The 26,733-nt window shown below is 40.0% G+C and overlaps 1 protein-coding gene across 2 annotated transcripts in view; it reads right to left on the minus strand.

Moving 5' to 3' along the window:
* The window catches only part of lrrc49 (leucine rich repeat containing 49), a 36,352-nt gene extending 13,136 nt beyond the window's left edge, over positions 1-23,216 (minus strand). Inside the window, exons 1-13 of one of the 2 annotated variants that reach the window (XM_086189596.1) lie at positions 22,866-23,216; positions 21,965-22,030; positions 21,802-21,871; positions 20,961-21,089; positions 20,747-20,849; positions 20,284-20,487; positions 19,031-19,097; positions 14,235-14,378; positions 7,501-7,562; positions 5,309-5,456; positions 2,606-2,689; positions 1,440-1,615; positions 631-726 (exon numbers count right to left, since the gene is read on the minus strand). In XM_086189596.1, the coding sequence (XP_086045722.1) occupies positions 631-726; positions 1,440-1,615; positions 2,606-2,689; positions 5,309-5,456; positions 7,501-7,562; positions 14,235-14,378; positions 19,031-19,097; positions 20,284-20,487; positions 20,747-20,849; positions 20,961-21,089; positions 21,802-21,871; positions 21,965-22,030; positions 22,866-22,949 (1,433 nt within the window). In that variant the 5' untranslated portion in view covers positions 22,950-23,216. Of the gene's footprint in view, positions 1-630; positions 727-1,439; positions 1,616-2,605; positions 2,690-5,308; positions 5,457-7,500; positions 7,563-14,234; positions 14,379-19,030; positions 19,098-20,283; positions 20,488-20,746; positions 20,850-20,960; positions 21,093-21,801; positions 21,872-21,964; positions 22,031-22,865 lie in introns of both variants that reach the window. The other variant, XM_086189587.1, reaches the window with a different exon arrangement.
* Positions 23,217-26,733: the final 3,517 nt, after the last annotated feature.

Consider the following 26,733-nt stretch of genomic DNA (forward strand, 5'->3'; position numbering starts at 1 on the left):
TAGTGGAGCAGCCTATTGAATTGTGTCTGAAATTACACACATTAGAAGACTCTTACTACAGATAAAATAAAAATGATTCAAGTGACAATTGTAGATGTAAATAACAGCAACTCTATACCTGGGACCACTCGAAAACTGCAGACAAGCATTTATAACACAGGAAATTCTATTATCGTCACACAGACAACTGCTTTGGCAAATTGGCAACATATTCAACTGCTGCCAACTCGCATCCACTGGTGTGACAGGTTTGACCTTGTCTCATTAATTTTGATTTGCTAATATGGAAGAAACAACATCTTGATGTCACAACATATCTACACTGATAAAATATGTTACTGTAAACTCTGTCTGCTACTGTGAGAAACTGCTACCCTCTGATCTAGCAGGCAGATATTAATGACTCGTGGGAAGATGAAAGAGACTAACATGAAGAGTATTAGTTAGGCTCAACTGAAACTAATGCAACGTCTGTCAGAATGACAAAGAGAGGAACGGTTATCATGCCTCATCTATCAATTGAAGAAATGAATCTTTTAACCCAATGCTCTTGCAAAGTGCTTTGCAGTTGATAATTTTAGACCCACAGTAGATTTGCGGAGGTGGGGAGGGGGAGTATTTTTGTCTTACTTTGGATCTCGTGGGCTGTTTGGACGGCTGTTGGTGCGGAGTCTGGTCTCGGTTCCCCCCAAGGGTCGTTCATGTCCAGAACCTGGACTTACCCGTCTAATGAAAAACAACAGAACAAACAAGTTATTTCATGCTAAGTTTCTCTCTGTCATACAGTAAATGAATTGCATCATGAAATGGAAGTCAGAGCACTTCATATTTGTTTCTGCACATTTACGTGTATGTTAAAAAAACAAAGTGAGACAGGGACTTGTCACAGATTGATTGCCATTTCCATTAGCCAGCTGTGCTGAAGATGTACAATGCTGACAACATGGTAGAGCATTCTCACCAGAAGCTTGAACCCGACAAAGTGGCTACCTCTAGTAAGATCTCATTGACAAATATGAATAAATAACTCAATCATGCCCTTTTAGATATTCCAAATGTTACCAGACTGAGTGAATAACATTATAGTGGTGAAACAAGTGATTTTGTGTGGGGTTTCTAACACTCAAAACACTTAATCCACTGTTTTTCAGCTGAAGCCATACATAGCTGAAGACAGATAAAGCAACTTACACTTAGCCCTTGGCTAACTTGAATGTGAATAAACTTTATCATAACACTAACCCCCTCTCAACCAAGGCCCCAACTTAGATTGATCATCCAACTGCTGACAGATTCATTTATTTGTTTGTCTACACAGATTCACATCAGATCTTGATAATTAGTCATAATAATGCTGTGTGTACAATTAAATATGGACAAAACAGGGACACAGATCCTTTCCATTTACTTCTAAAAATTATACAAATATACTTGTGTACCTTGGCTCATCTGGAGAGGGCTCCTGTGTAAGACCATTGGTCTGGGCAGGGCTGTGGGCGGGGCTGTTCTCTGGGCTAACTTCCTCTTTAGAGCAATTTGTTGGGGGCAGCTCCAGGCAGGCTCTGACCCCCTCCCACTGCTGTGCTGCATTACGGATTGCCAGACGTCGCTTCTCCTTGATGAACGTAAAACAGATGCAAAGAGAGCAAGGACAAGGTTTTAAGTGACATCCATTTGTATATAGCAGTCACAGGCCAACTAATACCTCCTGCCTTGCTGGAATATAATTTTGAACTGTTCATGAGAACTATTTGCCGGCATTACTACCAGAGTTCATACATGGTACATGGTCTGAGTGTGTTATATGTATACCACTGCTGCATACTGGCAGCAAGCTCTCACAGAAGTAAAAGCTCTTATAGTAAAGTGACATCCACACCCTGCTGCTCTGCTGTTTTCCGATTGCTCCCTCTTGGCCAAGCTCTGATTTCAATCTGCTCATGTATGGAATGTACCACTCCCTAATGCAGAGGTGAGTCAGTATCAGTTCATAGGGAATCCTACGCCCTTGTGAACCCTTGGCTGTGGCAGTCATAATAACGTTTTTTCAACACTAAGGATTAGTGGGAGTTGGGTTACTAAGAGAAAATGAGTTCTGCAGAAGAGACCAAATGACGCCCCTGTGGCTCAGCGACCACAGGAGCAGATTCACACGAACACATTTACTGTAGATCAGATGAATTACCTGTATTGTGTACGGCTCCACTTTACTGTAAACCCTTTATAGAAATAATGTGTAATTTAAAGAGCCATCCACAAATATAGAGTCACTCCTCCATGAATTATCAATGTATCTCAAAGGCAATTGTGTTTGTGTGGCAGTGCCGCTGACACAAACTGGTGACAAAGTTGAAAATCTAGGTCAACATGGAAAAATACATTTAATGGCCGCCTAAAAACAATTTTCCTTTCTATGTAAATAAGAAAGGAAAATGCACAAATCACAGGAAAACAACATCAAGATGTTATGATGATGGTTATTGTCCACATATAGGTTTAAGTCATATCTACATCTGCATACTCATTTGAACTGGCTAAAGCTCTGATGTGAAACAGTCTAAATCTATCCAGTCAAAAACAAAGACAAACCAAATCCTAAATGTACCTTATGAATGGACTGCTTGTGACTCTCCCTCTTCTTCTCCTCCTCTTTTCGAGCCTGTACACCAGCCATGCGCCGATCCTCGTCCTGAAAAAGACAGCCTGTGCAATCAGAGTGTTGCTCCATTCATGAGTTCTGAATTATTCAAGAGAGAGGGGAAACACAAAAGACGTCGCCGCTGAGACTGTTGTGTAAACCAGAAATGGACCACTTTGGACGCTGGGAGACACCAGCCGGCAGCATCACAGGATTATCTGTCTGATTTTCAGTCTCAGATCAACTGAGCCCAGCTGTTGGGGATAGCCAATACTCCCAGAATGCAATGCTGCCAACTCAATCTGAATGTGCCAGCTAAGAGCTGGGGGATATTCAGCTGTCTGTGACGCAGAAACGCTGCTACACTCTGATCAATAAAGGCATAACTGTAACCTCACTAAAGGAAAAGGAGCTAGAAGTCTGCAAGTGAGGAGCTATGAAGATATTAGTTCAGTAAGTCACTGTTTTAAAATTGGAGGGGAAAGTGCATCTGCAATTTGTGCAATTGATCAATATCTTATTGATTGCAGATGGTGTTCTGTTTCAGCAACAGTTCAGTTTGGGCAGCCTCCGCAAAGTCCATGAGGTCAATAATTTGAGTTTCAAGGTTTCTGTTGTCCGTAGTATTTCTAATTAGGTGACAGTAGTAAACATCTTTTTGAGTAAAGAAGTTCTATTCCACATTTATGCATTTGAAGATAAATAAAACAGTCTTGTGTGATAAAATCCTTCATTCACTTTATGAAATCACTCAATCACATGGCAGTCAGTAATTTACCTCCAAGCAGACCAGTAGTTCTGTCTCTTCTTTATCACAGTGTGGGCTCAAAATTCATTCCTAAATATCCTATCTCCAGTCAGTGACACAGATTATAATCTTAATCTAAACTGACTTCTCATAAAATTTTCAATTTCAATTTCAAACGATATGATGGGGAAAATCTGAATCTTGATTGGCTACTATGAAAATTTCTGCTTTGCTATACTATCAAACAGTTTGAACATTTCTGTTGTCAAATCAAAACCGCCTCTCCAAAATGTCATTTGCAGAAAAATTTAGTCCTGTTCTCTGGACTGACAGCTACAAGACATTACTTTTTTAGAGGGATTTAATGGGCAATGGGGTCATGAAACTGGCTAAACCTGGAAAAGATTACATGTAACATTCAAGTAAAAACACGAGGAGTTGAAATTGGGGTTACAAGGTTTTTTTTCACCTTATCAGCAGTATGTTCTGAGGGCAAGGTGTGAGGTACTTACAGATTCCTTGTAAGTACAAGCTGAGACCTGGGCACTCCCTGCTTGACAGCCTCTAAAAGCATGCTGACATTTCATTGCAGCACCTCTCTGATGATGTCTATAAATACAGTAACTTCATGCTTCTGTTTGAGGATAATCACTGTTTTTGTTTCTAAAATATAATGGCAAATGCTCATCCCAAAATACTGGTTTAGTCACTGATATATTTTTGGCTCTAATGTTCAACTGAGAACATGTTGAATTCCAGTAATAGCAATTCCAGAGAGCAAGGACTAACAGCTATTGCATCATCATTATACAAAGCAGTTTATAGATGCTTCATTCACGGACAATGTGACATCAGTAATGTGGGTTCATTAAACTGAAGTCAGCAATTATATTCAGACAGAGTCACTCTGAAGAATCACTAAGCAGCATTCAGAAAGGGTCATTAGCTGACAGATCAGAATATGTCTGTGTCAAAGGGGTGATTCTGTTGGTCAACACTGTAATCCACGTTGCCAGATCAGGTGGTTTTCCACCCATTTGGGCTGTTTTGAGTTTAAACTGCAGGCAAAATAGGCTCAGGAGTTGAGAGAATGAGGGCTGATTTTCCATGAGCTGAGAGGATGTAAGTTATCCTAATGAAACCTTTTTCTCTACATCCAGTCTATCAACATAGCTCTGTCACCAATGTGCTATTCATTCTCGGGGGGCGTATGAGTTACCAGTATATCCACGCCCACCCACCTGCCTCGCCTACCATTACGGCGCCCCTACAAAGAAAATCCTAAACTGAGTGAACTCTTTATCATGGGATGAAATGAGTTCGAGTGACAAGAAGACACCTTTTCAAGGAGTTTTTCACAGGGGAGTTAACAGAGGCTAAAGTTAACTGTCGGGGGACAAATTTGATGAGGTCAAGCATTTATATCAAGGTAACACTCCAGTCCAGAAGGTGCCGATAATGCACAGCCTTACATATTCTGGGATTTTTGCAGAAAATTGTATGTGTGCTCTGGCTGCTGATGGGCATCAGGAGTTTTGACAGGTGAAGCAGTGTTACTGAACTAAATATTGATCATATATTTGGGGTGGTGTTGTGCCTATTTTGGCAGGTTTTGAATAATTTGGGGGCTGGAGACTATCGGCTATATCTGGCAAAAGAGATTGTACAATATGATTTTTTTTAATAAACAATATCATATACAGGCCCAACTGTTGATAAGTTTAATTAGTTGGTTTCATTAATATTTCAGCCTCTATTTCATCATTTTGATACCAGCAATGGCTTAAAAATAATAAATTGAAAGGAAAAAGAGAATTAGTTGCTGTTGTGGCTATTGGATTGACGAACAGAAGAAATAGGAAAAGAAGACCCATTCCAGGCAAAGCTATCATTTCCAGTAGGCGGCCAGGGGCCAGTCTTACTGTGATGCGCTTCATGTCCAGCTGTCTCAGGTGAAGCACACAGCGCAGGACGGCCTGCTTGTACCATGTCTCCAGGGCTACAGGATTCCCATCCAGGGTGAGCTCAGAAAGGGAGCGACAATCTCCGAAGTAGGCTAGCTGGTCAAAACTAGACATGAGCAAGAGCAAGAACATTAAGTACCAGATCGAGAAGAGTAGGAGCTACATACACACACACACACACACACACACACACACACACACACACACACACACACACACACACACATAGAAAAAAGTGTATGTTTTTAAAACCATGAACGCTTCACAAATTATAGCATTCTCACAATCATCAGGTAAGTGAGTTTAATCTCAGCGTGTGTTGACAGAATGGAGCCAAGCTAAAACAAGAAAGTCAAAAGTTGGTACTTTAGCAGGTGCACTGGCAGCCTGACATTACTCGAGGGGCAATGAACAGAGAGAAATCTACCGCCATGTTGAGATAACCCTGTGGCAAAATGAACCTGAGAAAGCACAGTCAAGCTATGCGAGATGGATGAGATTGGGTTAATTTTGTGATAACAGATGAATCATGTGCCTGAACCAACAAACGGGCCTACCTCAGTACAATGTTTCTGATCTGAGACAGAGGTTTACTACAAGGGTCCGATTAAAATCTCTAATCAACCATTAGTAGGAACATTAGGGAACAAACATAAGTACAGTGGCCCTAATTGAAAACACCATACAAGAAGAACAACAAACAGGGTTAGAAATGTTACTATTCCCTGAGTACATGGGAAATTTTAACTTAACATAGCAAATAATTTATTTCTCCAGCAGCCATATCTGTGCTGTAGGTCAAACAATTTTTGACTATTATCACTTATTATCAAAAAGATGAGGTAAACACTAAGTTAGATCAACTGAATTTGTCATTTATTTTTATACAGTTTGCTGCGTTAGATATAATAGCGACACATTCATTATGAGAGACCATTGGAAAGACCTCAAAGATAATTGACTGCATCCCATATATTTTGCATAATTGTTGCATTCATCACCACTGGGACCAGTGGCCACTTGGGGATTGTTAATATAAAATACTGATGAGACTACATGCTCCTGTTCCTGGATACAATCAATTTCCCAATTAGAAGAGATGAGCATAAAATGTGTGCCTGGAATAGGGTGTGGTTGGAAACTATGTAGCTTAAAGTCCATCTCTTCCCAGCACATTCATTTACTAATGACTCATTTATTAGTTCTGCCTTTTTCCAGCTATGAGGTAGACAATTTGTCTAGGGAGAAATAAAACAAATCAAAGAAAACAATAGACATTCATGACGGATTTTTTTTCTTTAACATCAGCTTCTGACCCAGTTCTGTGGAATTTAAAAATAAATCTAACAAAAACAAAAACACAACTAAATAAAACAAGAAGATTTGTTTCATATTTCTCTGTTGTGATACTCTTCTAAACAATGTGCTACTGAATACAGACACTTGAGCTGCAGGGCTGGCTTGAAATGCCAGGTCAGATCAATCACAGCACAAGGTGACAACAGTATTGTCAAGGAGGCGGGTGAACACTGTCCCACCCTGAATCTCACATACAGGCCCCTCCTCCAAGCAGGCTAACACAAAGACAGTTATGCTGCTTTAACAAGTTAACTCTGAGACATCTTGATTGTTCATTTCTTGGGTTAGCTAGTTGGACGTGATAAGAACAGACCTTAGATTCTGGAAAAAAGTGTTAAAAAGAAGGTTGACATTTGTATTGAGCAACAAAACACACTTCATTCATTCATACACACCCTTATCTAGCAACTCTGCTCTGGAATTCATTCAACCTTCAAATCTGTCATCAATTTTCAAAGTGAGCCAATTCCTCTCAACCAGTTGTCTGAATAACTTTAAACTATTTTCACATCAATGGAACACACCCAGGTGTTGAATTTTTTAGGTTACAGAAAATACTCATTATAGCAAATCTATGCCTGCGTGCATGAATGCATGTATGTATGTATGTGTGTGTGTGTGTGTGTGTGTGTATGTGAGTGTGTGTGTGTGTGTGTGTGTGTGTGTGTTCTACCTGCAGCTTGTTATAACAGGCCCTGCCAAGAGCCAAGGGAGGGGACGTGGCACTGTCCAGCCACTATCCCTGTCCCTGTCCTGTGGGGAGGAGGGAGTTAAGCAGTGAAAGCTCTTACCTGGTGATGTTATTGCAGCTGAGAAAGAGGCGCTGCAAGCAGGGCAGACGGTCCACCTCAGTCTAGAAAGAAAAAGAGGGAAGAGAGAGAGATGGAGGGATGTGAAGAAGAGAAGGTGCTCGAGAAGAGGGCAATGCATCATCTCTGTCGTCAGTGCTCTTTATCCCTCTCCATTCCCTCAGTCACCTTGCAGCTCTCAGCTCCAGCACACAGCATCCCCATCCACCCTGCGCATGCACACATGCAGCACGCTGCCTTGTCTGCACATGGAGAGGAGGGGCACGGTAGAGAGAGAGCGTGTGTGTGTGTGTGTGAGAGAGAGAGAGAACAAGAGGAGGAACGGGGGAGGGGAGGGAGCACTGAGAGTGAGCTGCGCTAATGCAGAGATCCCCTACTGCAGCAGGTTAAAATCTAGACGCTCGCTGGAATGCACACTAACATTTAGCAGCAGCTCGCTAGCCACTGTACCTCCTCCTGCTAGAACAATGCCTGGAATAAATTCAATGACAGCTAACTGGGTCTTTGTCAGGCAGCATCAAAATCAATGCCGAATGTAGCAGGGGGGTGGGCTGAGGGGCAGCAGCTGGACAGCTGGCAAGTTGAAGAGGACAAACAGGGACAGAGGCAATGTCACAACCACGACTTCAGCTGATCAGATGGCAGAGTGGAGGGCAAGGGTTGAGGTGGGGGGGTTAGTAGTGTCAACGTGTGTGAGAGTGTGTGTGTGGTCAGTGTTGCACATGCTGCAAGATAAAAGGAGCGGACACTCCCAGCAGCAGCAGTCTGAATGAGTTGCGTCAGCATCCTCCCTTATTGCAGCCACCGCCTCACAGCCTCCTCCAGCACTGATCCAAGTCTGCTTTCATTCGAGGGATTAGCCTAGCATTTAGGCTATGCTAGCTTGTCCACAGTATACCACTGCCAGGCATTATTATTTGGAAAATCAACAAAATATATAAAGGACACAGTCACTCATGCAGATTAAATCCATTATCCATGATTAATTTGCGGCAAAAAAACGAAACAACAACAGCATACTGTCAATGTTCTTGAGATTGCCCAAAATTTCACAAATTATTCTTGTTGGGGAGTTTGGTTCTTTACAAGACATGCTCCCCTGGCTTCCACTGAACAGTTTTAACTGTGCAACAGTTGTATGATCAATTTACCAAATATTCTAATATTCTAAAAACTATTAAAGTTTTTTATCAATTTTACAAGAAAAAAATAGTTATTTCTTGCATTTGAAATGTAATTCTTATTAAATGTAATCATCTTTGGGCATGTATCCAAAGCAGGGCTGGACATTTGAGGATAAATTTCACCTTTGGGCAACAGTAATCAACATCTTTACCTATCCTGGCATTTTATAGATCAATCCATGAATCCAGAGAAAAGATGTGATATTTTAATCAGCCCTGAATAATAGAGAGAGCCTCTGCCTGTATTTCAGTGATTTGTCTGAGGTTTCTTTGAAAGTTTTTCTCCCTTCATGAGCTTAGTACAATAATTTCCTCCTCTAAAGCATCCACCTGTCTTCTAGACCCCATCCCAACTAAGCTGCTTAAAGATTCTCTACCCCTCGTTAGCACCTCTCTCTTAGATATGATCAATGCGTCGCTGTTATCTGGTTATGTCCCACAGTCCTTTAAAGTAGCAGTAATTAAACCCCTTCTCAAAAAAAACCCAACCCTGGATCCACAAGTTTTAGCCAACTACAGACCAATATCAAATCTTCCTTTTGTCTCCAACATTCTGGAGAAAGAAGTTGCTAAACAGCTCTGTGACTTCTCCACAGCAACAGCTTATTAGAGGATTTCCAATCAGGTTTCAGGTTCATCATAGCACAGAAACGGCACGAGTCAAAGTTACCAGTGACCTCTTACCGGCATCAGATGAGGCACTCGTCTCTGTGCTGGTTTTATTAGATCTCAGTGCAGCTTTTGATACCACTGACCACCTTATCCTTCTACAGAGACTGGCACATGTCATTGACATTAAAAGAACCACACTAAACTGGTTTAAGTCATATTTAATAGCTCACTAATGATAATCCCTCTAAAATCACTACAGTCAGTTATGGTGTTCCACAAGGGTCTGTGCTTGGACCAGTCCTCTTCACTCTATACCTGCTTCCTCTAGGTCACATTGTAAAGAAACACTTGATTACCCGGTAATCTTCACTGTTATGCAGACGATACACAGCTGTACTTATCAATGCATCCACATGAAACAAATCAGCTGACTAAACTGGAGGGCTGTCTAAAGGAAATAAAAACAGGGGTGACCCATATTTTCCTTTTATTAAACTCTGACAAAACTGAAGTTATTGTGCTGGGCCCAAAACACATTATAAACACCCTATCTGATGAGATAACTTTTGTTATGATTTGGTGCTATACAAATAAAATTGACTTGACTTGACTTGACTCATAGGCTGTATAAAATAAGTGGAGTTGAGTTCACCAACTGGTTTGTGACCTCACCTTCTTCAGCATTTGGCATTGTGGCTGTTGCCATCTTTCTATTTATGTCTCCTGAGGTGAACATCCTCCTTCCATCCTGATTCAGTATGGTAGCAACATGTCAATCGCGAGGCAGTCATGTCCTAAAAATGCCCTGCTTTGTACTTCTATTTGCAGCCTGCGGAGTCGCCGCCTGTTGCCCCAAAGAAAGATTGCATGCTTAAGGCACTTCTGTCAAGTTGTTTTATACATGTACGATTGTAGTAACATTTTTGTTCTTTTTAATCATCAAATTAATAGGGTAGAACAATCTTTTTTTTTCTGCATGTAACAAAACTTTCTATGTCAAGCAGCCTCTTGAAAAGTCACACAGGCTTTCATCTCATCACATCTGGATTATAGTAATTAACTTTATTCAGGGCTCAGCCAGAAGGTCATCTCTCATCTGCAGCTCATTCAAAACTCAGCAGCTAGATGTTCAACCAATTCTAGGGGAAAAGATCACAACACTCCCATCCTTGTATCCCTTCACTGGCTACTTGTGGGATGCAAAATTGATTTTAACCTCTTTCAATTACATTTAAAGCCCCATGGTTACCTTACTGACCAGAGCCCACCTAGCAAAAAGAAACAGGTCAATAGTGGTTTCTCCAGATGACCTCCAAAACTGGTTGGTTCTTTTAACAATTCTATTTTCTATGACTTTTAATATTTTGAATGTGTCACATCAGCTATCTAGTATTTCATTGTTTTTATGTATTTACTGTTTGTATCAATATTGTTGTTATTATTGTTACTATTATCAGAGATTTCCTACATTTTATGCCATTTCAATATGAAGCCTCACTATGCTTTTTTTTGGGGGGGGGGGGCAGCACATAGTTTTTTTTAAAGCAGGTGGTCAGTCACACTAACATTTTGAGGTTGACTCATTTGCTGAGTCACAGCCACTCATATGGTTCTGTGACTGCTTTGTAATTTGCTAAATTGTAACTTGGCATCTACCAAATCAGGGACCTATTTAATCTCTAGTGATAAAACAAAATCTCATTGTGGCAGAAATATCAAGGTAACATACTCCCCCGATAGAATAAACATATAAACTGAACTAAGTAATATGTGTGAATATTTTATGATTAAGCTGTGTAATGCTATTGTGTGAAGCTCTGACACAGGGATGGGTGTCCTTTCTTCTCAAAAAAAAAAGAAAAAAAAAAAAGCAAGTCATGCTATCCAGTGCTAGCTGGTAATGACCCTCCACAACACTCCCAGAGCCTCTGCTGGGTGCTGGTGAGGCAGCAGCACTGTCTGAGACTAAATATAGCAGCACTGCCTCAGACAGAACGATGTCATCACTGAGCTGATGTGATGCATAACAAAAGCTAACCAATGTCCTCTCTTTTTCAAAAAACCCTTATTGATCAGAACCAATAGGCTTACAGGATGGGAGTTTGCGTGCAGCTGCATTGCTCTGTGTGTGTTCCTGTGTGCCTCTATTTATGAGTATGCCCCTGCTGCCACCTCCTTATCCTGGCTCCACCTTTCTCTCACTGACAGCTTGTGTGTCTTTGTTTTTCACACTCATAATCAATTCAGGCAAAGGCATTACTCAACAAACACAGAGATGCCTCTCATCACAGCTGTCTGCCTTGCATGCAACAACGCACAAAACCAAACAGCATGAAAGCTGGATAATAAACATGTGGATGCTGCTGGCTATTCAAAGATTGAATCTAGTGAGTTTTCTGGCTGCACTTTCAGTAACATGGTCATAAGATATAAGCCCAGTTGCCACACATCTGGCCTCAGGTAACGTATTGTGTGCAAGGAAGTCAGATGTTGCGCAGTAACTTGAGAGTACAGCTGGGCATATTTCTCATTGTTTCATTGTGGTTACACTGCACTTCAAATAAATCCCTCGTAAATCAAGAGTCCTGGCAGGTTTATAAGGAGACAGTCTTTCTAAGCTCTTCCCAATCAAACTTCTGGAGGCAACAAAAAAAAATTCTCATTATTCCTGTTATGCTGTTCTTTTTTATAATCAAAATTTCAAAAGTGTATAAAAGACCGAGCTGGGTATTTGGATGGACCTCACAATTCATATCACAATGCAATTTTAGCACACTGTGATGCCATATGATGAGATAAATATTGTGATATACAGTTGAACACTGTTATTTAACACACTACATGTACCTGCCATAACATCAAATTGAAAAAAAAAACAGTGCATATAAGTTTTTGTGTAACCCACTGAACAGTAAAACACTGAAATAAAGTTGCTATATGATACATGGGTCACGATAGACAATACAGAGAACACACCTACCTGCTATAGTAGCAGACAGCAAAGAAATGAAGTGTATGATGAATCAATCACTCAAGACACACATACAAAGACTACAGAGCTGACTAAGCCAACACAAAGCTATCAAACATCATTGTACCATTTCTACATTTTCAGTGGTAATGATGCTTGACTAACTGGCCTCACAGTAGGACAAGCCCACTGGAAAAACTACGACTAATCCACAAAGCCAGGCAGCTTCTGTGTGATGCCTTTCTGCTTTGTCTGCTTTATCACTGCTTGTGCGCTTTCAAAAAAAAAACAAAAACGGCTGACTCTGCTGCCAAAAATGTGAAATGCCACAGGATTTCTCAAATAGAAAAAACGCACCTGAGAGGAAGTGTCAAAACAGCAAAGGTTTCAAGAAATGACTGCAGGATGAATCACTTGTGTTGAGAGTAAAAGAAACTGTTAACAGAAAACATGTCACTGATCTGAGAAGAGATTCATGGTGGAAAGCTGTTTACTGTCAGTCGTCTTTTCTGTTCTGATATTTCCTTTCCATCGGCTTTGAAAGAAGGGGAAAAAACCTTGACACCTGGAGGACCGGTATTTACTTTGCACCTCTTACAAGCACTTGGAAGCAAACAACATTAATGACAGACACCGGACAAACTGCTGAGAAGACACATTTTTCCCTCTCATGTGAATCAAATAAAACATCACATCTGACAATTAAGACAGGAAGTGGATCTTGATCAGAACACGCAGGCAGAGGCCATGGTGAGTGACGGGTGGTGGTTTCATACGACCAACTATTGGATTCCATTTGAATTTTCTACCCCAAAAAGCAGGACAGGGTTTAAGGGATTTGCATACAAATGAAGGGGCCTGTTCTGGCTTGCACTTTGCTGTTTATCAGATTAAAACTATAGAAACCAAGGGAAGTGAATTTCCGTGTTTAGAATATCGAGTTTCTCTTTTACAGAGCCAGGAAGACAGTGGGAGGTTGTGGGTAATGAGCTATGTCTCCCTTGGTAACACCAAGAAGATACATTTCTCCTCTGACTTTCTTACAAAGATACTATTGATGTAATATCTGTTTGTTATTTTGTGACAGCAAAAATTGCTACATGTGGTCTCATGACAAAAAAAGGATCTGGTCCAAAAAAATGACATGAAGATGAAAGAGGAAGCACCATTGAAGCACTTTTACATCCATCAAAATGCAGAAGAATTCTCATGCTGTATATTATCACTGGCAACTATAACAAGTTCAGCAGTGCAGGTGATATTTTACACCTGAGCTGCTTGTAACTTACAGACCACAGGAAAGCTCAGTGTTTACAATCTGGGCCCCTTGGATCATGATAACCCTGAGGACACACATCTGTATAATAAATTAGAATGTCTGCAGATGAGACACACCTGTCTCAATACTGTAGGGAACAGAAAAAAGTTCAAGACAGTTAAACATGGTTTTGGCTCCAGCCATCATGTTAAAAGCTTCACTGATGTTTGTGGCTAGTAATTTTCAGTTCTTCTAGAACTATTCTGTGTGCTTTCACAATGTGTGCCTGTCACAGTGACCTGGAACCCATTAGTCTTTTCAGTTCATCCTCAAGTCCCAGTGGACATATGAGCTGAATTTGGAGAAGTTACCTCAAGGCATTCCAGAGCAATCGCATGAATAAGAATGGGACAGACCGATGGATGGACAACTAGAAATCATGATGCCTCTGGTCTACAGCTATAGTTTTGGTGTGGAGACATAAAAACAAAGTGGTGTTTCAAGATTGAGTAACGCATTTTCCAACATTCCCTATATCTACACCACTGTTTGAATGGATCAGAGCTGCAAGGACTTAGAGGCTTCACTCTTAGTGTTAAAGGGGGATTTGGTTCACCATGAACAGTTCAACAGCAGAACCGCAGGGACTCAAATGTTTAAGTGTCATTAATTGGGGAAAAAGGCTTCTCACCACAAAGGAGATGCAGTTGTGTTGTAGGTTGAGTTCAGTTAAACAGTCCAGGCCCTGTAGGTTTTCCACTCTGGAGATGTTGTTTCCTGCCAGTTTCAGCACCTGCAGCTCCCTCAGATGAGATATGTTTTCTATCCTGCAGATCTGGATGAAAGCAGAGTGGAACAAAGATGCATATTATCTAAAACTGTAGATAATCAGAGGCAGGAAAGACCAATAGACTAAACAGTCTGTCATTTTGAGCAAAAGAACAAAAAATCTTCCTAAGTAGTTTGATTTGCAACACCTTTTTGATAATAAAACTGAAATGGCATGTTCATGACGATCGTGTACATGGGAATAAAATATTTCAGCAATATATACCAATGTAATGATCCTTATTTAACCTCCAAAATCACACTAACACACAAGTAGTTGAGGGTGAGTCAGTGGTGAAATCATTCCCCTCCTTCACCCCTCTCTATCTCAGAGAAACTGGGGCCCCTGACAGACTGACATTTTCAATATGTTAGGAGAATTCCCAGCGGCAGTTCCCCTGAGAGGGATGACAAGTTTTCCCTAATCGTGCACACTGTACATGCAAGCTAAGGGGCACTAGGGGTCTGAAGATTCTGTCAAAATACAATACCCATTTTTCAATGAAGTTCCAGTGGTATATAGGTCAGCTAAAGCAGGCTAAAGAAGTCTATCTAAATCTAAAAACAAAATCTAATGTACATTTCAATCAACACCTCGAGGAAATAATGATACAAAATTAAAGATTACATTTGAACTAAATTCAAGTAAAAGTTCTTATTACTGTTAGCAACAGAAATAATCAGGTTAAATGGTCACCCTGAGGAGACTCCAGCTATCATTTTGTGATGTGACTTTTTAATGTGAGTGAAAATAACATGAATATTTGTATGCTATGAGCCACGGCTGGCCACACTTAGTCACCGTGCCACAAGCTGGCAACAAGAGATGGCTTGGTGTTTTTGTATGTTTTTTGACACATTGACATACTCCTCCTTCGGGTAAGGTTGGGCATGTGGTGGGGGGGGGGGGGGTTGTTAAAAGAAAATGAAAAAAAGACCAATGAATCAAGTCCACTCAAAACAGCCTCCTTTGATGACAGATTTGACAAAGTGAGGTCATCACGCTACATTCAAAGGCTTTTACAAATGATGTGTTGGCCTTGCTGCTGGACTGAATAGCCTAAGTCAACACACACTCATCACATACAATCACACTGACAGTGTTATCAGGATGCAGGCTCGTGACCAGAAAATTTAAAATCAAGCAGTACCACGAAGGAAAGGAACATCCTCCACCAAAATAACATATTCTCAATCCAAGACAGAGGCATGTGACCAAAGCAAAACATGCATCTGTAGAACAGCAAATATATTGAATCTCTACACACTGAAGCTAAGTTAGCATTGTTGAACACCTCCACCAAAAGTCAATGGGATTTTTGAATGAGTTTTCACTTAAATGCATAACATGAGCTTAAAATATTGTAACCCTTTTGTTCTACAGCTTGAGATACATCCGTAAATATCACACTCTGTTCTTTAAAAAACTGCTGTTCCATTTATGCTCCAAAAATTATTACAGCGTGGTTCGTTTGTCCTTTTGCCCTTTTGACGAGGGAGCTCACAATGATGCCTGTTTGGCCCGTGATGCACTGGTAAGAGCACAGCCCACTAAGCACATGATAAATTCAAGTAGGGCATGTATGTGAGAATGAAAATAAGAAAACCCTTTAAAATTCAAATTTAAGAAATACACCGCAGGCAAGATAGAGGCCTATCCTTATCTGGAGAATTAAGAGTACTGGATAACAGTGCCTTGTTCTTTGTTCCTTGTGGACCAAATACAGCACAATCACATCACAAATATTTGTAATGGGCAGTTAGAGGAGGACACCAGCACAAATAATGCCTTATAGTTTTATTTATGACAACAAAGCCAAGAGAATCTTTGCAGGCAGCCCCCATCCCACCTTCAGCTAAAACAAGATCTATCCTTAAAATGCATGACACATTCAGTCAAAAACATCCTCTCGATTTCTACCATAAATGTGAGCTTTGCCAACTTCTGTGACTGGCTGACACTTAAACTTGATTTTGTAAACCCTGGAGGGCATTTTCCCCTATCTCTTGTGAGCAGCAAAGTCAAACTGCTGGAGTGGAAAGCAGCACTGCCTAACTAACTAAAAGGTTACTCAACGATGTCAGGTCACATTTAACCCCAGCGCTGGGTCACTGAGGCAGACTGTCAGATGGATTTATTCCCCCCAAGACAATATCCACCTTTGAATAATAGCAGAAAAGTTAAAATACAACCCCCCGCAACAGGAACAAATGGGTTAAAACGAACATTACGTAGGGAGTGATGTGAGGCCCTCTGCTATAGGAAGGGAGTAACAGTGATTTACTGCTTGTGGTTAAAGAATGCCCACAAACAGAAAGAGAAGAAGCATCTGGTGTTCCATGCAGAGCGTCATGACTGAATGATAACAGGGCAGAACACTCATAACATCTATCATTTTAATTAATTAACCCATTAACTCCGACTCTGCCGAATTTACTTACTTCATCATCTTATATAATCACTGCGAAAAAAATTCACATTCCATTTGGGTGAGTAGGTCTCTGGTTCGTATAAAAAAAAACAACAACAAAGAAAATGGGAAATTTTAGGGTCCTCTTGAAAAAGCCACTAATGTTTATTCACCATGAGTTTGGAGTACTGCAACTTTCTCTACACAGGGCTGGAAAATGACACCCAAAATGCTGCGGCGAGGCTCTTGATTAACACCAGAAGATGGGAATCACATAACACCCATCCTCACCTCTCTCTCCAGTGGTTTACTCTACATTTTTGGAAAAGATTTTTTAAGATTTAACTAGTAACTTTTAAAGCCTTGCAGGGTCAAGCTCCTGACTAGACTCTGTAAGTGCTGGTTACATATGAGCCAGATCACAGCCGGAGATCTTCTAGTCATGGCCCTTAAGCTGCTCCTCCTACCCGTCTCAATACCAATCGGGCTTCAACAGTCTTGGCCCCTCAGCTATGGAACTCCCTGCCAGCGTAAGTCAGGAAAGCAAAATCAGTGTCATCTTTTAAATCGTTTCTGAAGACTCATTTCTATTCTAACTCTATCCTTCAGTCTCACAGCAGATATTTCTGATTTCTGTATATTTGATGTCTAAAATGTTTTGTTTTGTTTTGTTTTTTTTATTGATTTGGTCTCTCTGTTTTGTCTGATTACATTGTTGGTTGCTTCCTTGCTGTGATTTGTTTATTCTGCCAGTGCGCTTGCCATGTTTTGTTTTTTTTATTTTGCTTTATGGACAGCACTTTGCAACTTTTGTTTTGAAAAGTGCTAAATAAATAAAGTCATGATCATTCAGAGTGCTGGTATTAGTATTAGTAGTACAAAGCGAATGAAGGGAATTAATTCATTTGTGTTAGATAAGCAGAATTGCTAAGATGAAGAAAATGCAACAAATCAAACTCTGTAAGGAAAAACAACATGTGACAGCACCAGCCACTGAATAGTAATTTGGCCTCCAGCTCATATAAAGAGCAGCCAGCATCAGAGATGGAGACAGTCGTACCCAGGCGCTGGGGGAGCTCTCTGAGGAGCGGTGTGGGTGGGTAGCTGGCAAAACACTAATTTGACCAAGGGAAGCCTCTCTATTTTATCTCTTCTTTCCAGGAGCTTCTAAAATCCTCAGCTGATATCAGTATTATTATATCATCCGATTTCCCTGGCCTCTGCAAACCCGCTCTGTTGTGGAGGCTGAACAAACACAAAAACTCAAACTAATTAAAGAAGAGCATCATCTGCTGCAGCACTAAACTATTCTCGAAGCTGAAAAGACAAACAGCTTGTTGTGCCTGTTGAATAAATTATGAATGTACACCCCAGACAAGGGCTGGTGGGTTTCAGGGGTTTTTCTATCCAAACAAATCCTGAGGTTAAGTGTAAAAATGTGGTGAGGAAAATCATAAATCTATCCTTAGCTTTCTAGCTGGGTTCATACTCACTTTTCCAATAAATCTTCATGACTTTTCCATGCCTTGGAGAAAATGTTTCATGATCGTACATTGCTTATACCCGTGAAAAATCATCAGAGAAACACAAGATGAACTGTACAGGGTGACAAGCTAAATGGTTTGAAAAAACATATAATAAAGTAAACAAAAATCAGCCAAAATGCGATTCACATTTGTGCTGATATACGGGTATTTGTGAAGAAAATTCCCATGACTTTTCCAAAATGCTCAGGCTTTATATATTTTTCAAAAACTATCCAGGCCCAGGCTTAGAGATAGCTTTTTTTCAAATTCCACTACTTCTCCAGGTGATTCGTTAAAATATGAAGCCTGTCAAGCCAAAAGACTGCTCTGTCAAGAGAAGAAGGCTACATGATCAACATCGCCTGTGTGTTCCTGCCACTATTCAGGACTCTTCAAGACAGTGACAAGGGGGTAATTTGGCTGTAATGACTGACTGCCATGAATAGGCATCATTTTATAGGCCAGTGAACTAAGATAGAAGGCTTCGAATGATTCTCATGCCTGGCCTCCTGCTGTCATTTCTGTTTGACTCCAGCATTTAGAGGTCTGCATCTCACAGAGTAAAACACTGTTATCAATAGTGTGGAGGAAGAAGCAGAGCCAATTTACTCCTGCTGCACTCCACAGCTTAATAATGTTCTTCCTTTAGTAACAACATAGGCAGTGAAATTACCTCAATTACACATGCTGCAAGAGGAGGAAGAGTGAGGGACAGACAGTACCTGATTAAGATGCAAATCCAGGAGATTCAGTCGGGATAAACGATCCAAGCAGGATATTTTACGGATTCTACGAAGAATAAGATAAAGGTTACAACATTATATAAAGTGATGGTTGAAATGTGTATGCAGTACAATTATGACTTTCAAGTATGTAAACAATCAACAACACATTTGCTGATTATGGTAAATGGACTCAATTTATATAGCGCTTTTCTACCTTAGCGGCACTCAAAGCGCTTTACAGTGTCATCTCATTCACCCATTCACACGCACTGATGGTGGAGGCTACCATGCAAGGCGCCAACCTACTCATCAGGAGCAATTATGGGTTCAGTATCTTGCTCAAGGACACTTCGACATGGTCACCGGGATCGGGGATCGAACCAGCAACCCTTCGATTGCTAGACGGCCACTCTACCCCTGAGCCATGCCGCCCCATTATTTCATGTACCTTCTGAAAAAGCTATGTACTATTAGTGCCAATGGAACTGGTACTGACATGTATGACTTTTAAGACTTAAAATAACCCAACAGATACCAAGCAGCGTTGTTGCCTCTCCCAGTGTTCTTCAGAAACAGCACATAGCCCTAGAGTGCATCTAACAACAAAACTGATTTACATAGAGTGGCAAATCCTTGTAATCTCTTCATGTGACTGCATGATTTGAAACTTTCCCTCGACGTGTAGATTTTGGTACACAAAGAAACTTTTCACCAATACTATAACTGTCGGCGCAGAAAAACAATTATAATTATTACATTAGAAGTCTGCCTAGTTCTGTTTCTCATGAATAAATCTAGATTACATTAAAATTAAATTATTTTTCACATTTAACTACTGGACACAAGATGTTCTGTACCTTATCAAAAAAATCCATTTGCAAATTTTGTGACCTCAAGGCTTCAAAGTTCCACATCAAACCTTGAGTGTATTATTACTATTTTTGGACCAGGATCAGTTTCCAAAATATTTTTGATGTCACAAATCATGCCTGTAGTACTTCATTTTGAAGCAAAGACAACTGACACCAAGATTAATGGTTTTCAAACTGAAGTTATTACCTGTTCAATATCAGTAATCACTGCAATCTTCCATACAGCAGCAGAATGACATTTAAAATCAATGCCTTTTAAAGATCTACACAGCACAGATTAAGATTTACTCTGCAGCTTAAATATGAGCAAATGTGATACAAGCATTTAAACAAACCCTACTCACTCTTGTGTGTGTGTGGCCAGTGATGGCAACAAACCTGTTCTTCCCCAAAATAAGGACCCTGAGCGAGCTTAGAGCCTCAATGCCAGTCATGTCAGAAATGTGGTTATCGTACAAGTTTAAGACAACAAGCTGACGTAAATGTGACAGATGATGGATCCTAGTGATTAGATTTTGCTGGAGGTTGAGAAGTTGCAGTTCATCCATAATGCCAAGCTGTGGACATTTTTCCAGACATCGCCTTGAAAATGAAGGGAAAAACACAAACAAACATTACGGTGCTTTTATATAGATTATACACTTAAAATTGAATCTAAATCACAACAGTGTAATGTACTGTAACATTGTGTGGGTATTTTTAAGGAATTCTGCTGCGCCCTAGTGGCACTCTATGGTACTTGCCATTTTACATGAACATGTCTAGTTTACAGTGACAGTGACGGGAACCAGCAGGTTCTTTGCTACAGCAGGTCTAATTTATTAATATAAAGTTTAAGTACCTGTCCAAATTAATTTGTTGGAAACTGGATGCAAAATTGTCATGAGACATCCGAGTGAGCAGAAAGCCAGGGACTGCAGCAGAATTATATCCTCCGGTGCCACCTGACACAGACATAACACACACTATAGTGAACAGGATAAAAATTAATCTTTGTGCAAAAGTCATCAGTAAACCCAGTTTTAAGGATTATAAAACTGAATAACGGTATTTACCTGCCGGTTTGGGAGGGTTGGAGGGAGTACAGTAGTAACTGACCGCGACACTGTGAGTTGGCCTCCTAGATTTGTGTTTAGCTTCTTGTGTTGCAAGTGAAACTGTAGCCAAACCAGTTGGAGCACCACCTGCTAAATATATGAGATTATGTGCAGCACAATCTGGAGTCACATGATGTTATCAGCGATATCTGGACAAACAGGCTCTGGTGGCATAGATGCACCTGTTGTCTGTAGTGGATATATGTAAAGCAAAGAGCACAAACAGTCCCCAACAGGATCAATAAACTGTAGTCCAAGGCTGCCCAAAGAGTGGCCTGCATGCCTTAAAAGTTTGACTTTGCCTGTCAGATGTAAAATAAATACACAATTTAAAAAAAACAACTATAAATCACAATTTATGCTGTGTTCTTTTTTTCGTGGGTAAATGCTCTTTGAATATATAAGATATCCTGGATAATGTTTTCCTAACTTGACGTGGATATCTGATACTGTACACTGGATGGGCAAAGTTAAGCACTACTTTCTTATGTTACAGTCCATTTAATTCTATTTCAAAGAGAGGTAACTGCACTTGAAAAACTGACCTCTAATGTCATGGAAGCTATTCAACTTTGTGAACGCTTGAAAAATATTACAAAAATGGTAAATTAGGATCTAAGTGCCATTTAGCATTTAACAACAGGCTGTTTTGCTTTTCGCCTGTTGTTAAATGCAATGGCCCACTAAGGGAACATTTTGGGCATCCCTGCTGTGGGCAGGCAGGATCATACAGTGCTACACTGAATCAACAAACAGTAAGTTGGTGAATGAGTTAAGAAGTGTATAAGGTCAAGCTTACCAGGATTAGAAGGCCTCATTATCTGGCTGGTATTCATACTTGACTCTTTGACAGAATCTTGACAGTCACTCTGTAAAATGGATCAGCTGTCAGGAATTTAAAACTTAACAATGAAATTATGTAATATAAAATGTCTTCCAAAGTGTTCCTCATCATGACTCACCATCCTCTGGCTTCTCACTGGTCCGAATGATTTGACAGTTGTGAGGTGCAACTTGCAGCTGTTGACCTGCAGAAATGTTTTTAAAGTTCCATTTTGTTCTATAGTTGGACAGAACTTCATAAAACTCAGGAGGCATCCTGCTCAAACACCTATCAGCCACAGCATTTAAACTACTTTGACACTTTTCATGTTGAGCAATATACTAATCAATCTCCCTTGATTAGAATTCTAATCTTCACTTTTTTACTGAATCTGTTTAAGAAGCGTGTTCATTTTAACTGTAATTTTGGAGGCTGTAATTTGTGGAGCTGTTGAATGGTAATGGTTTATATACACAGAGCTGTTCCATAAATTCTGTCACCATGATTCATTTAAAATGATGGACAATGTTATAGTTAATCAATGGGCAATATTGGAGAACATTATAATTACCAGTAAAACCCAGTGGAGTTGAACAGCACCACAAGCCAAAGCCTAAAAAATGTCAAAAAAGATCAATTTATTCCTCTCTCAAACTAATTTAATAAAAATGAAAATTCTATGCCTCATAAAAGGGGGTTTATTGCAGTGCTTGTTGTTTTAATGCTTCGGCTGATTGGTGTATGTTTAGTTATGGTAGCTTATGTAGTTATTTAAAGGTTTTGTTTTGATGTACTTTTCCTCAAGTACTGGACTTGCTTGTATTTTAGGCCTCTTAATACAACATTTGTCTCAATCCACGGAGACTGTAACTTTAACAAGAGTTATATTCTATCTAGGTAACTCTACTTTCATTTGGTGAAGGAACTTCTCCCACCATTGGCAACAAATTCAACTAACATTGACTTTTTCCACCTTCCTAGAGTTGTTGTAGCTACATTAGCACACGATGCTGAAGCAATGCATTAAAAGTGGTATTTACCATGGGGGTGAGACACAGCAGTTTATCACTGCCGTGTTGCCTCTGAGAGCGCGTTGTTCTTCCTTCGGTCCGCTCTGACTCCATTTACTTTGTTAACTTTTACCTTGCTACGTTAACGTTTGATTGCAATGTAGACACACAACAACCGACGTTTAAAAATACAAATCCTGTCTCGTCTGCTGGTTCCGTTGAGCTAACAGTCTTACGGTTTTATTTTTATCATCATTATTATTGTTGTTATTGCTCCAAAACCGAAATACATCTTTTGCTAATCCAGGCACTTCAAACTTGCTCGAGGTAAAACGCAATGCTGCTATGGCGACGGCAGGGTTGCTTGGTTACGCATACTTCCCGTGTCACTTTAAGGTGTTCCGTGGGGGAACTAGTTAGCTAATGGGGCAATGTCCCCTTGCAACCCCCCCCCCCCCCCCCCCCCCAATAATAAGAAAGAAAAAAAAGGAATACCTGTAGTAAAGAAAAATAAATAAATGGATAAAGTTGACTTAATTCAATTACAACAACATTATATCAGATTAAACGTTATTATCATTTGTCTTTGATTAGAAGGAAGTAAGAAAGGAAGAAAGAAAGGAAGGAAAGAAGTCTTGCTAGGGTACAGTAAATCGGGGATTCCCATACATGGAAGTCAGTCTTAGTTGATCGTGGCAAGAGGATATATCAACTAATAATACTCATCCTCATAGAATACACCCACTTTAAAAAAAAATGTTTAACAAACACCACCACAGCGGATGTACACAGCAGCCTCAGTAAACGTGCAGTGTCGCAAGACCTTTGAAATGTGGGAGCTGTCAGTCTTTCCACACAAAGATAAACAACAGAGCAAACGTAGAGAGGCATTAGAAAGGCAGTACAAGAGCAGAAGACTGTGCCATGTTAGCTAATGGTCAAAAATCAAAACGCAAAAGTCAAGTCAAGTAAGTATAACTGGCAGTCAAACAAATCGCCTATATTATAAACTGTGGCTTTATAATGAAAGACTGTAGAGCTGAAAATTACATGGTACAGTACTGTTGCATTTTTCCATCATTACTCATATAATAAAAACAAACACACTTGAAACGAAACTAAAAAAAAAAGCATGTAATCATTTGTACCGCCTGTGACTATATTGGACTTATTTGCTCATATTGTCCAGAACAAAAGGATGCAATGTAAAAAGAAATACCATCATAATGAACTAAATTCTTTGAACAGGAGTAACAAATAGCAGGGATGATGGATGTTTTGTTGTGTCGGTAAAAGAGAGTGAATTGATCATATTTTTGAATCATTTTATCATCTCTGCTTGGGAGTTTCTGGTATGAACGGTTTGGTTTGTTTGATTCGATGACGTTCCTGCACTACAAGTCCAAGTATGTTAATTCTTTGTCATGTCATAGCCGTGTAATCGCCGTTTAGGATTTGACATTCTACTGTCAATAAAACTCAGGTGAATCTCACCACTGATGGCTAAATGTGATTTTTAAAAAAAGGCCTGTGCAGCATGTCCTCACTCTTTTTACGCTGGCAGAAATAGGCAGCTGCTGACAACACAAGTCCTGGTTTTCTCAAATGGACATCCCACACACTGCCTGACACAATCTATTCATGAAGCTCCGGCTGACACATATTATGGGAGGTGATCATCAACAGCTTGTGTGACAGACCATATTGAAGGAGTACAACGCCAGCTGCTTATAGATGGATGTACACAGCGTTGCCTCATAAAGCTTGATTGAAGCACAAAGACCATGAGAGTTCATGTAGTTCTCCCATTCAGTGTCCCACGTGTCATTACCCTGTAGCTGGTGAGGGTTTCCACATCATTATTTTAGTTGTGGCTCCAGCCTTCCCCCAGAGAAACCCTTATCATTTTAAGCTGTCAATGTGAAGTAAAGTGAGATACTTGTCCTGACTGAGGCGCACAGGTATTCACATGACGTAGACGTGTTTTAGGACAAAGTCCTTCATTTGATATCTACTCCCTAATTGGAAGCATTCACAGTCTATTCAGATAAACTCTCCTTCAGATTAATGTAAAGTCAAACATATATCGTTCTGACTCAGAAACTCAAAAACCCAAATGAAAGAACAAGAGGAAACATATTTCTGGCTGGGCTTCAATGATTGTTTCAGCAATATTTATATTTACAGTAAAGCAGTACAAATTGTTCTTTCAAACTAGCTATTAATACACAAGATAGAAATGATGGTGTTGGAATTACTTTTAAAAATGTCATTAACTCAAGACCGTGAGTAAATTATTGCATTATATCAAGATGGTTAAGCTTATTTTCTCATGATAACGGGATCATTTATTTTGTTATCTTGAAAAAAACAAAAGGCAGTTTCTTGAGATAACTTGTTAATAAACTCTTTATATGGGTGGGGGGGGGGGGGGGGTGGAGAGTTCCGTATGCCAGGCAAACAAAAAAACTTTCTCTTGAGATAAAAGGTTACACAGCTGCTCTCAACTTGTGTACATCAGGATGCTAGAAAAGGACAATTTGATGTGGTTTAGCTCAAATGATATTCTGGTCATCAGATCAGTAAATATATACAAGTGTTGATGTTTTAATCATAAACAGTGCAATGAATAAGAAGTGCGATGGTACTATAAGTGCTGACGTGTTGGCAGCAGCACACCTTGACACCTGCTTCGACCGACAACAGAATATATACGTAGCTTGGAGGTATTATTTATACACACATTATGACACTGTATATATTGAGGTGGAATTGAGGTAGAATTTCAGGTATGTACATCCGCTCCATTCTACAGACTGCCTGTGTGTGTTTATGTGAGTGTGTGTGTATGTGTATGTGTGTGTGTGTGTATGTGTGTGTGTGTGCGCACGCACGTTTTCTTTTGCATGCATGATAGTTAGTCAGTGCATTCCTCAGGCACTTTTTTCTTTCACCACAGGAACTGAAAAGATCTATGACAGTCAGACAGAGACAGAAAAGACAATATTTCAGTTCATTATTCAGAGAAGAATCACTGAGAGTATCCTTAGCTCAGAGAAACCAAGTCGTTTTTTTGTAACGTCCAGTGTACAAAGAAGAACCAGGTTAAGGTTGAGCTTCCCAGAAATGTTTCTGTTCCCCAGTAACCCACTGTCCCACTAACCTGACTTGAAATGATTTATTTAAACGGGTCAGTGTCCAAAAGGATGTCTGGGAGAGGAAAACATATAAGCGGCACATATTCAAATATTGGAAGCCGTCTCACTCACCGTTGCTTACAGAGATTTCGCACGCAAACATTCCCCACAACCATGATCATTCAGAAATGAAGGGAGGAAGCACACGAGGGAACAGGTTGGTTGCCAAGGGCCCCTCCATCTGCCATGTCACGCTATAGGAGGGTCAAGCTTTGCCAAAACAAATAGTGTAGAAAAAAAAACAACCAACAACTTGTGGTTTCAATAACCTATGGATCCATTTTCAAAAGGGCTGGGACCCAAAATAGGTCACTGACACTTTTATTGGGTCGCTGATTGACAGAGTAAAACTTCTTAACAATTACCAACAATGTCTTCCTGATGAAGACGCTCAGGTCAGACGCTGTGGCTGGAATCAGTACACTTCATATCACAAGGTTTTCAATTCAGTGTTTGTTGTATTCTTAGTCAATATATAAATGCAGCTGTTTTGTAGTTCATGGAGTGTTTTTGTAAGTCTGGGTTCTGAGAGATGCTGCTTTTCTTTGTTGGGATTCAAACTGAAAACATTTAAGAATCACTGACCTACAGTATTAAAAATGATTCCTTGAAATTACTGTGTCTACTCCATCTGTCAAAAAAAAATAATAAACAAACCCAAAAAACAGTTGAGGTGCACAAAAGATATTTCATCTTCCTTA

Source organism: Aulostomus chinensis, chromosome 2, assembly GCF_037954235.1.
Source record: "Aulostomus chinensis isolate RoL2024-O1b breed Wild chromosome 2, RoL_Achi_v1.0, whole genome shotgun sequence".
NCBI classification, from domain to species: Eukaryota; Metazoa; Chordata; class Actinopteri; order Syngnathiformes; family Aulostomidae; genus Aulostomus; species Aulostomus chinensis.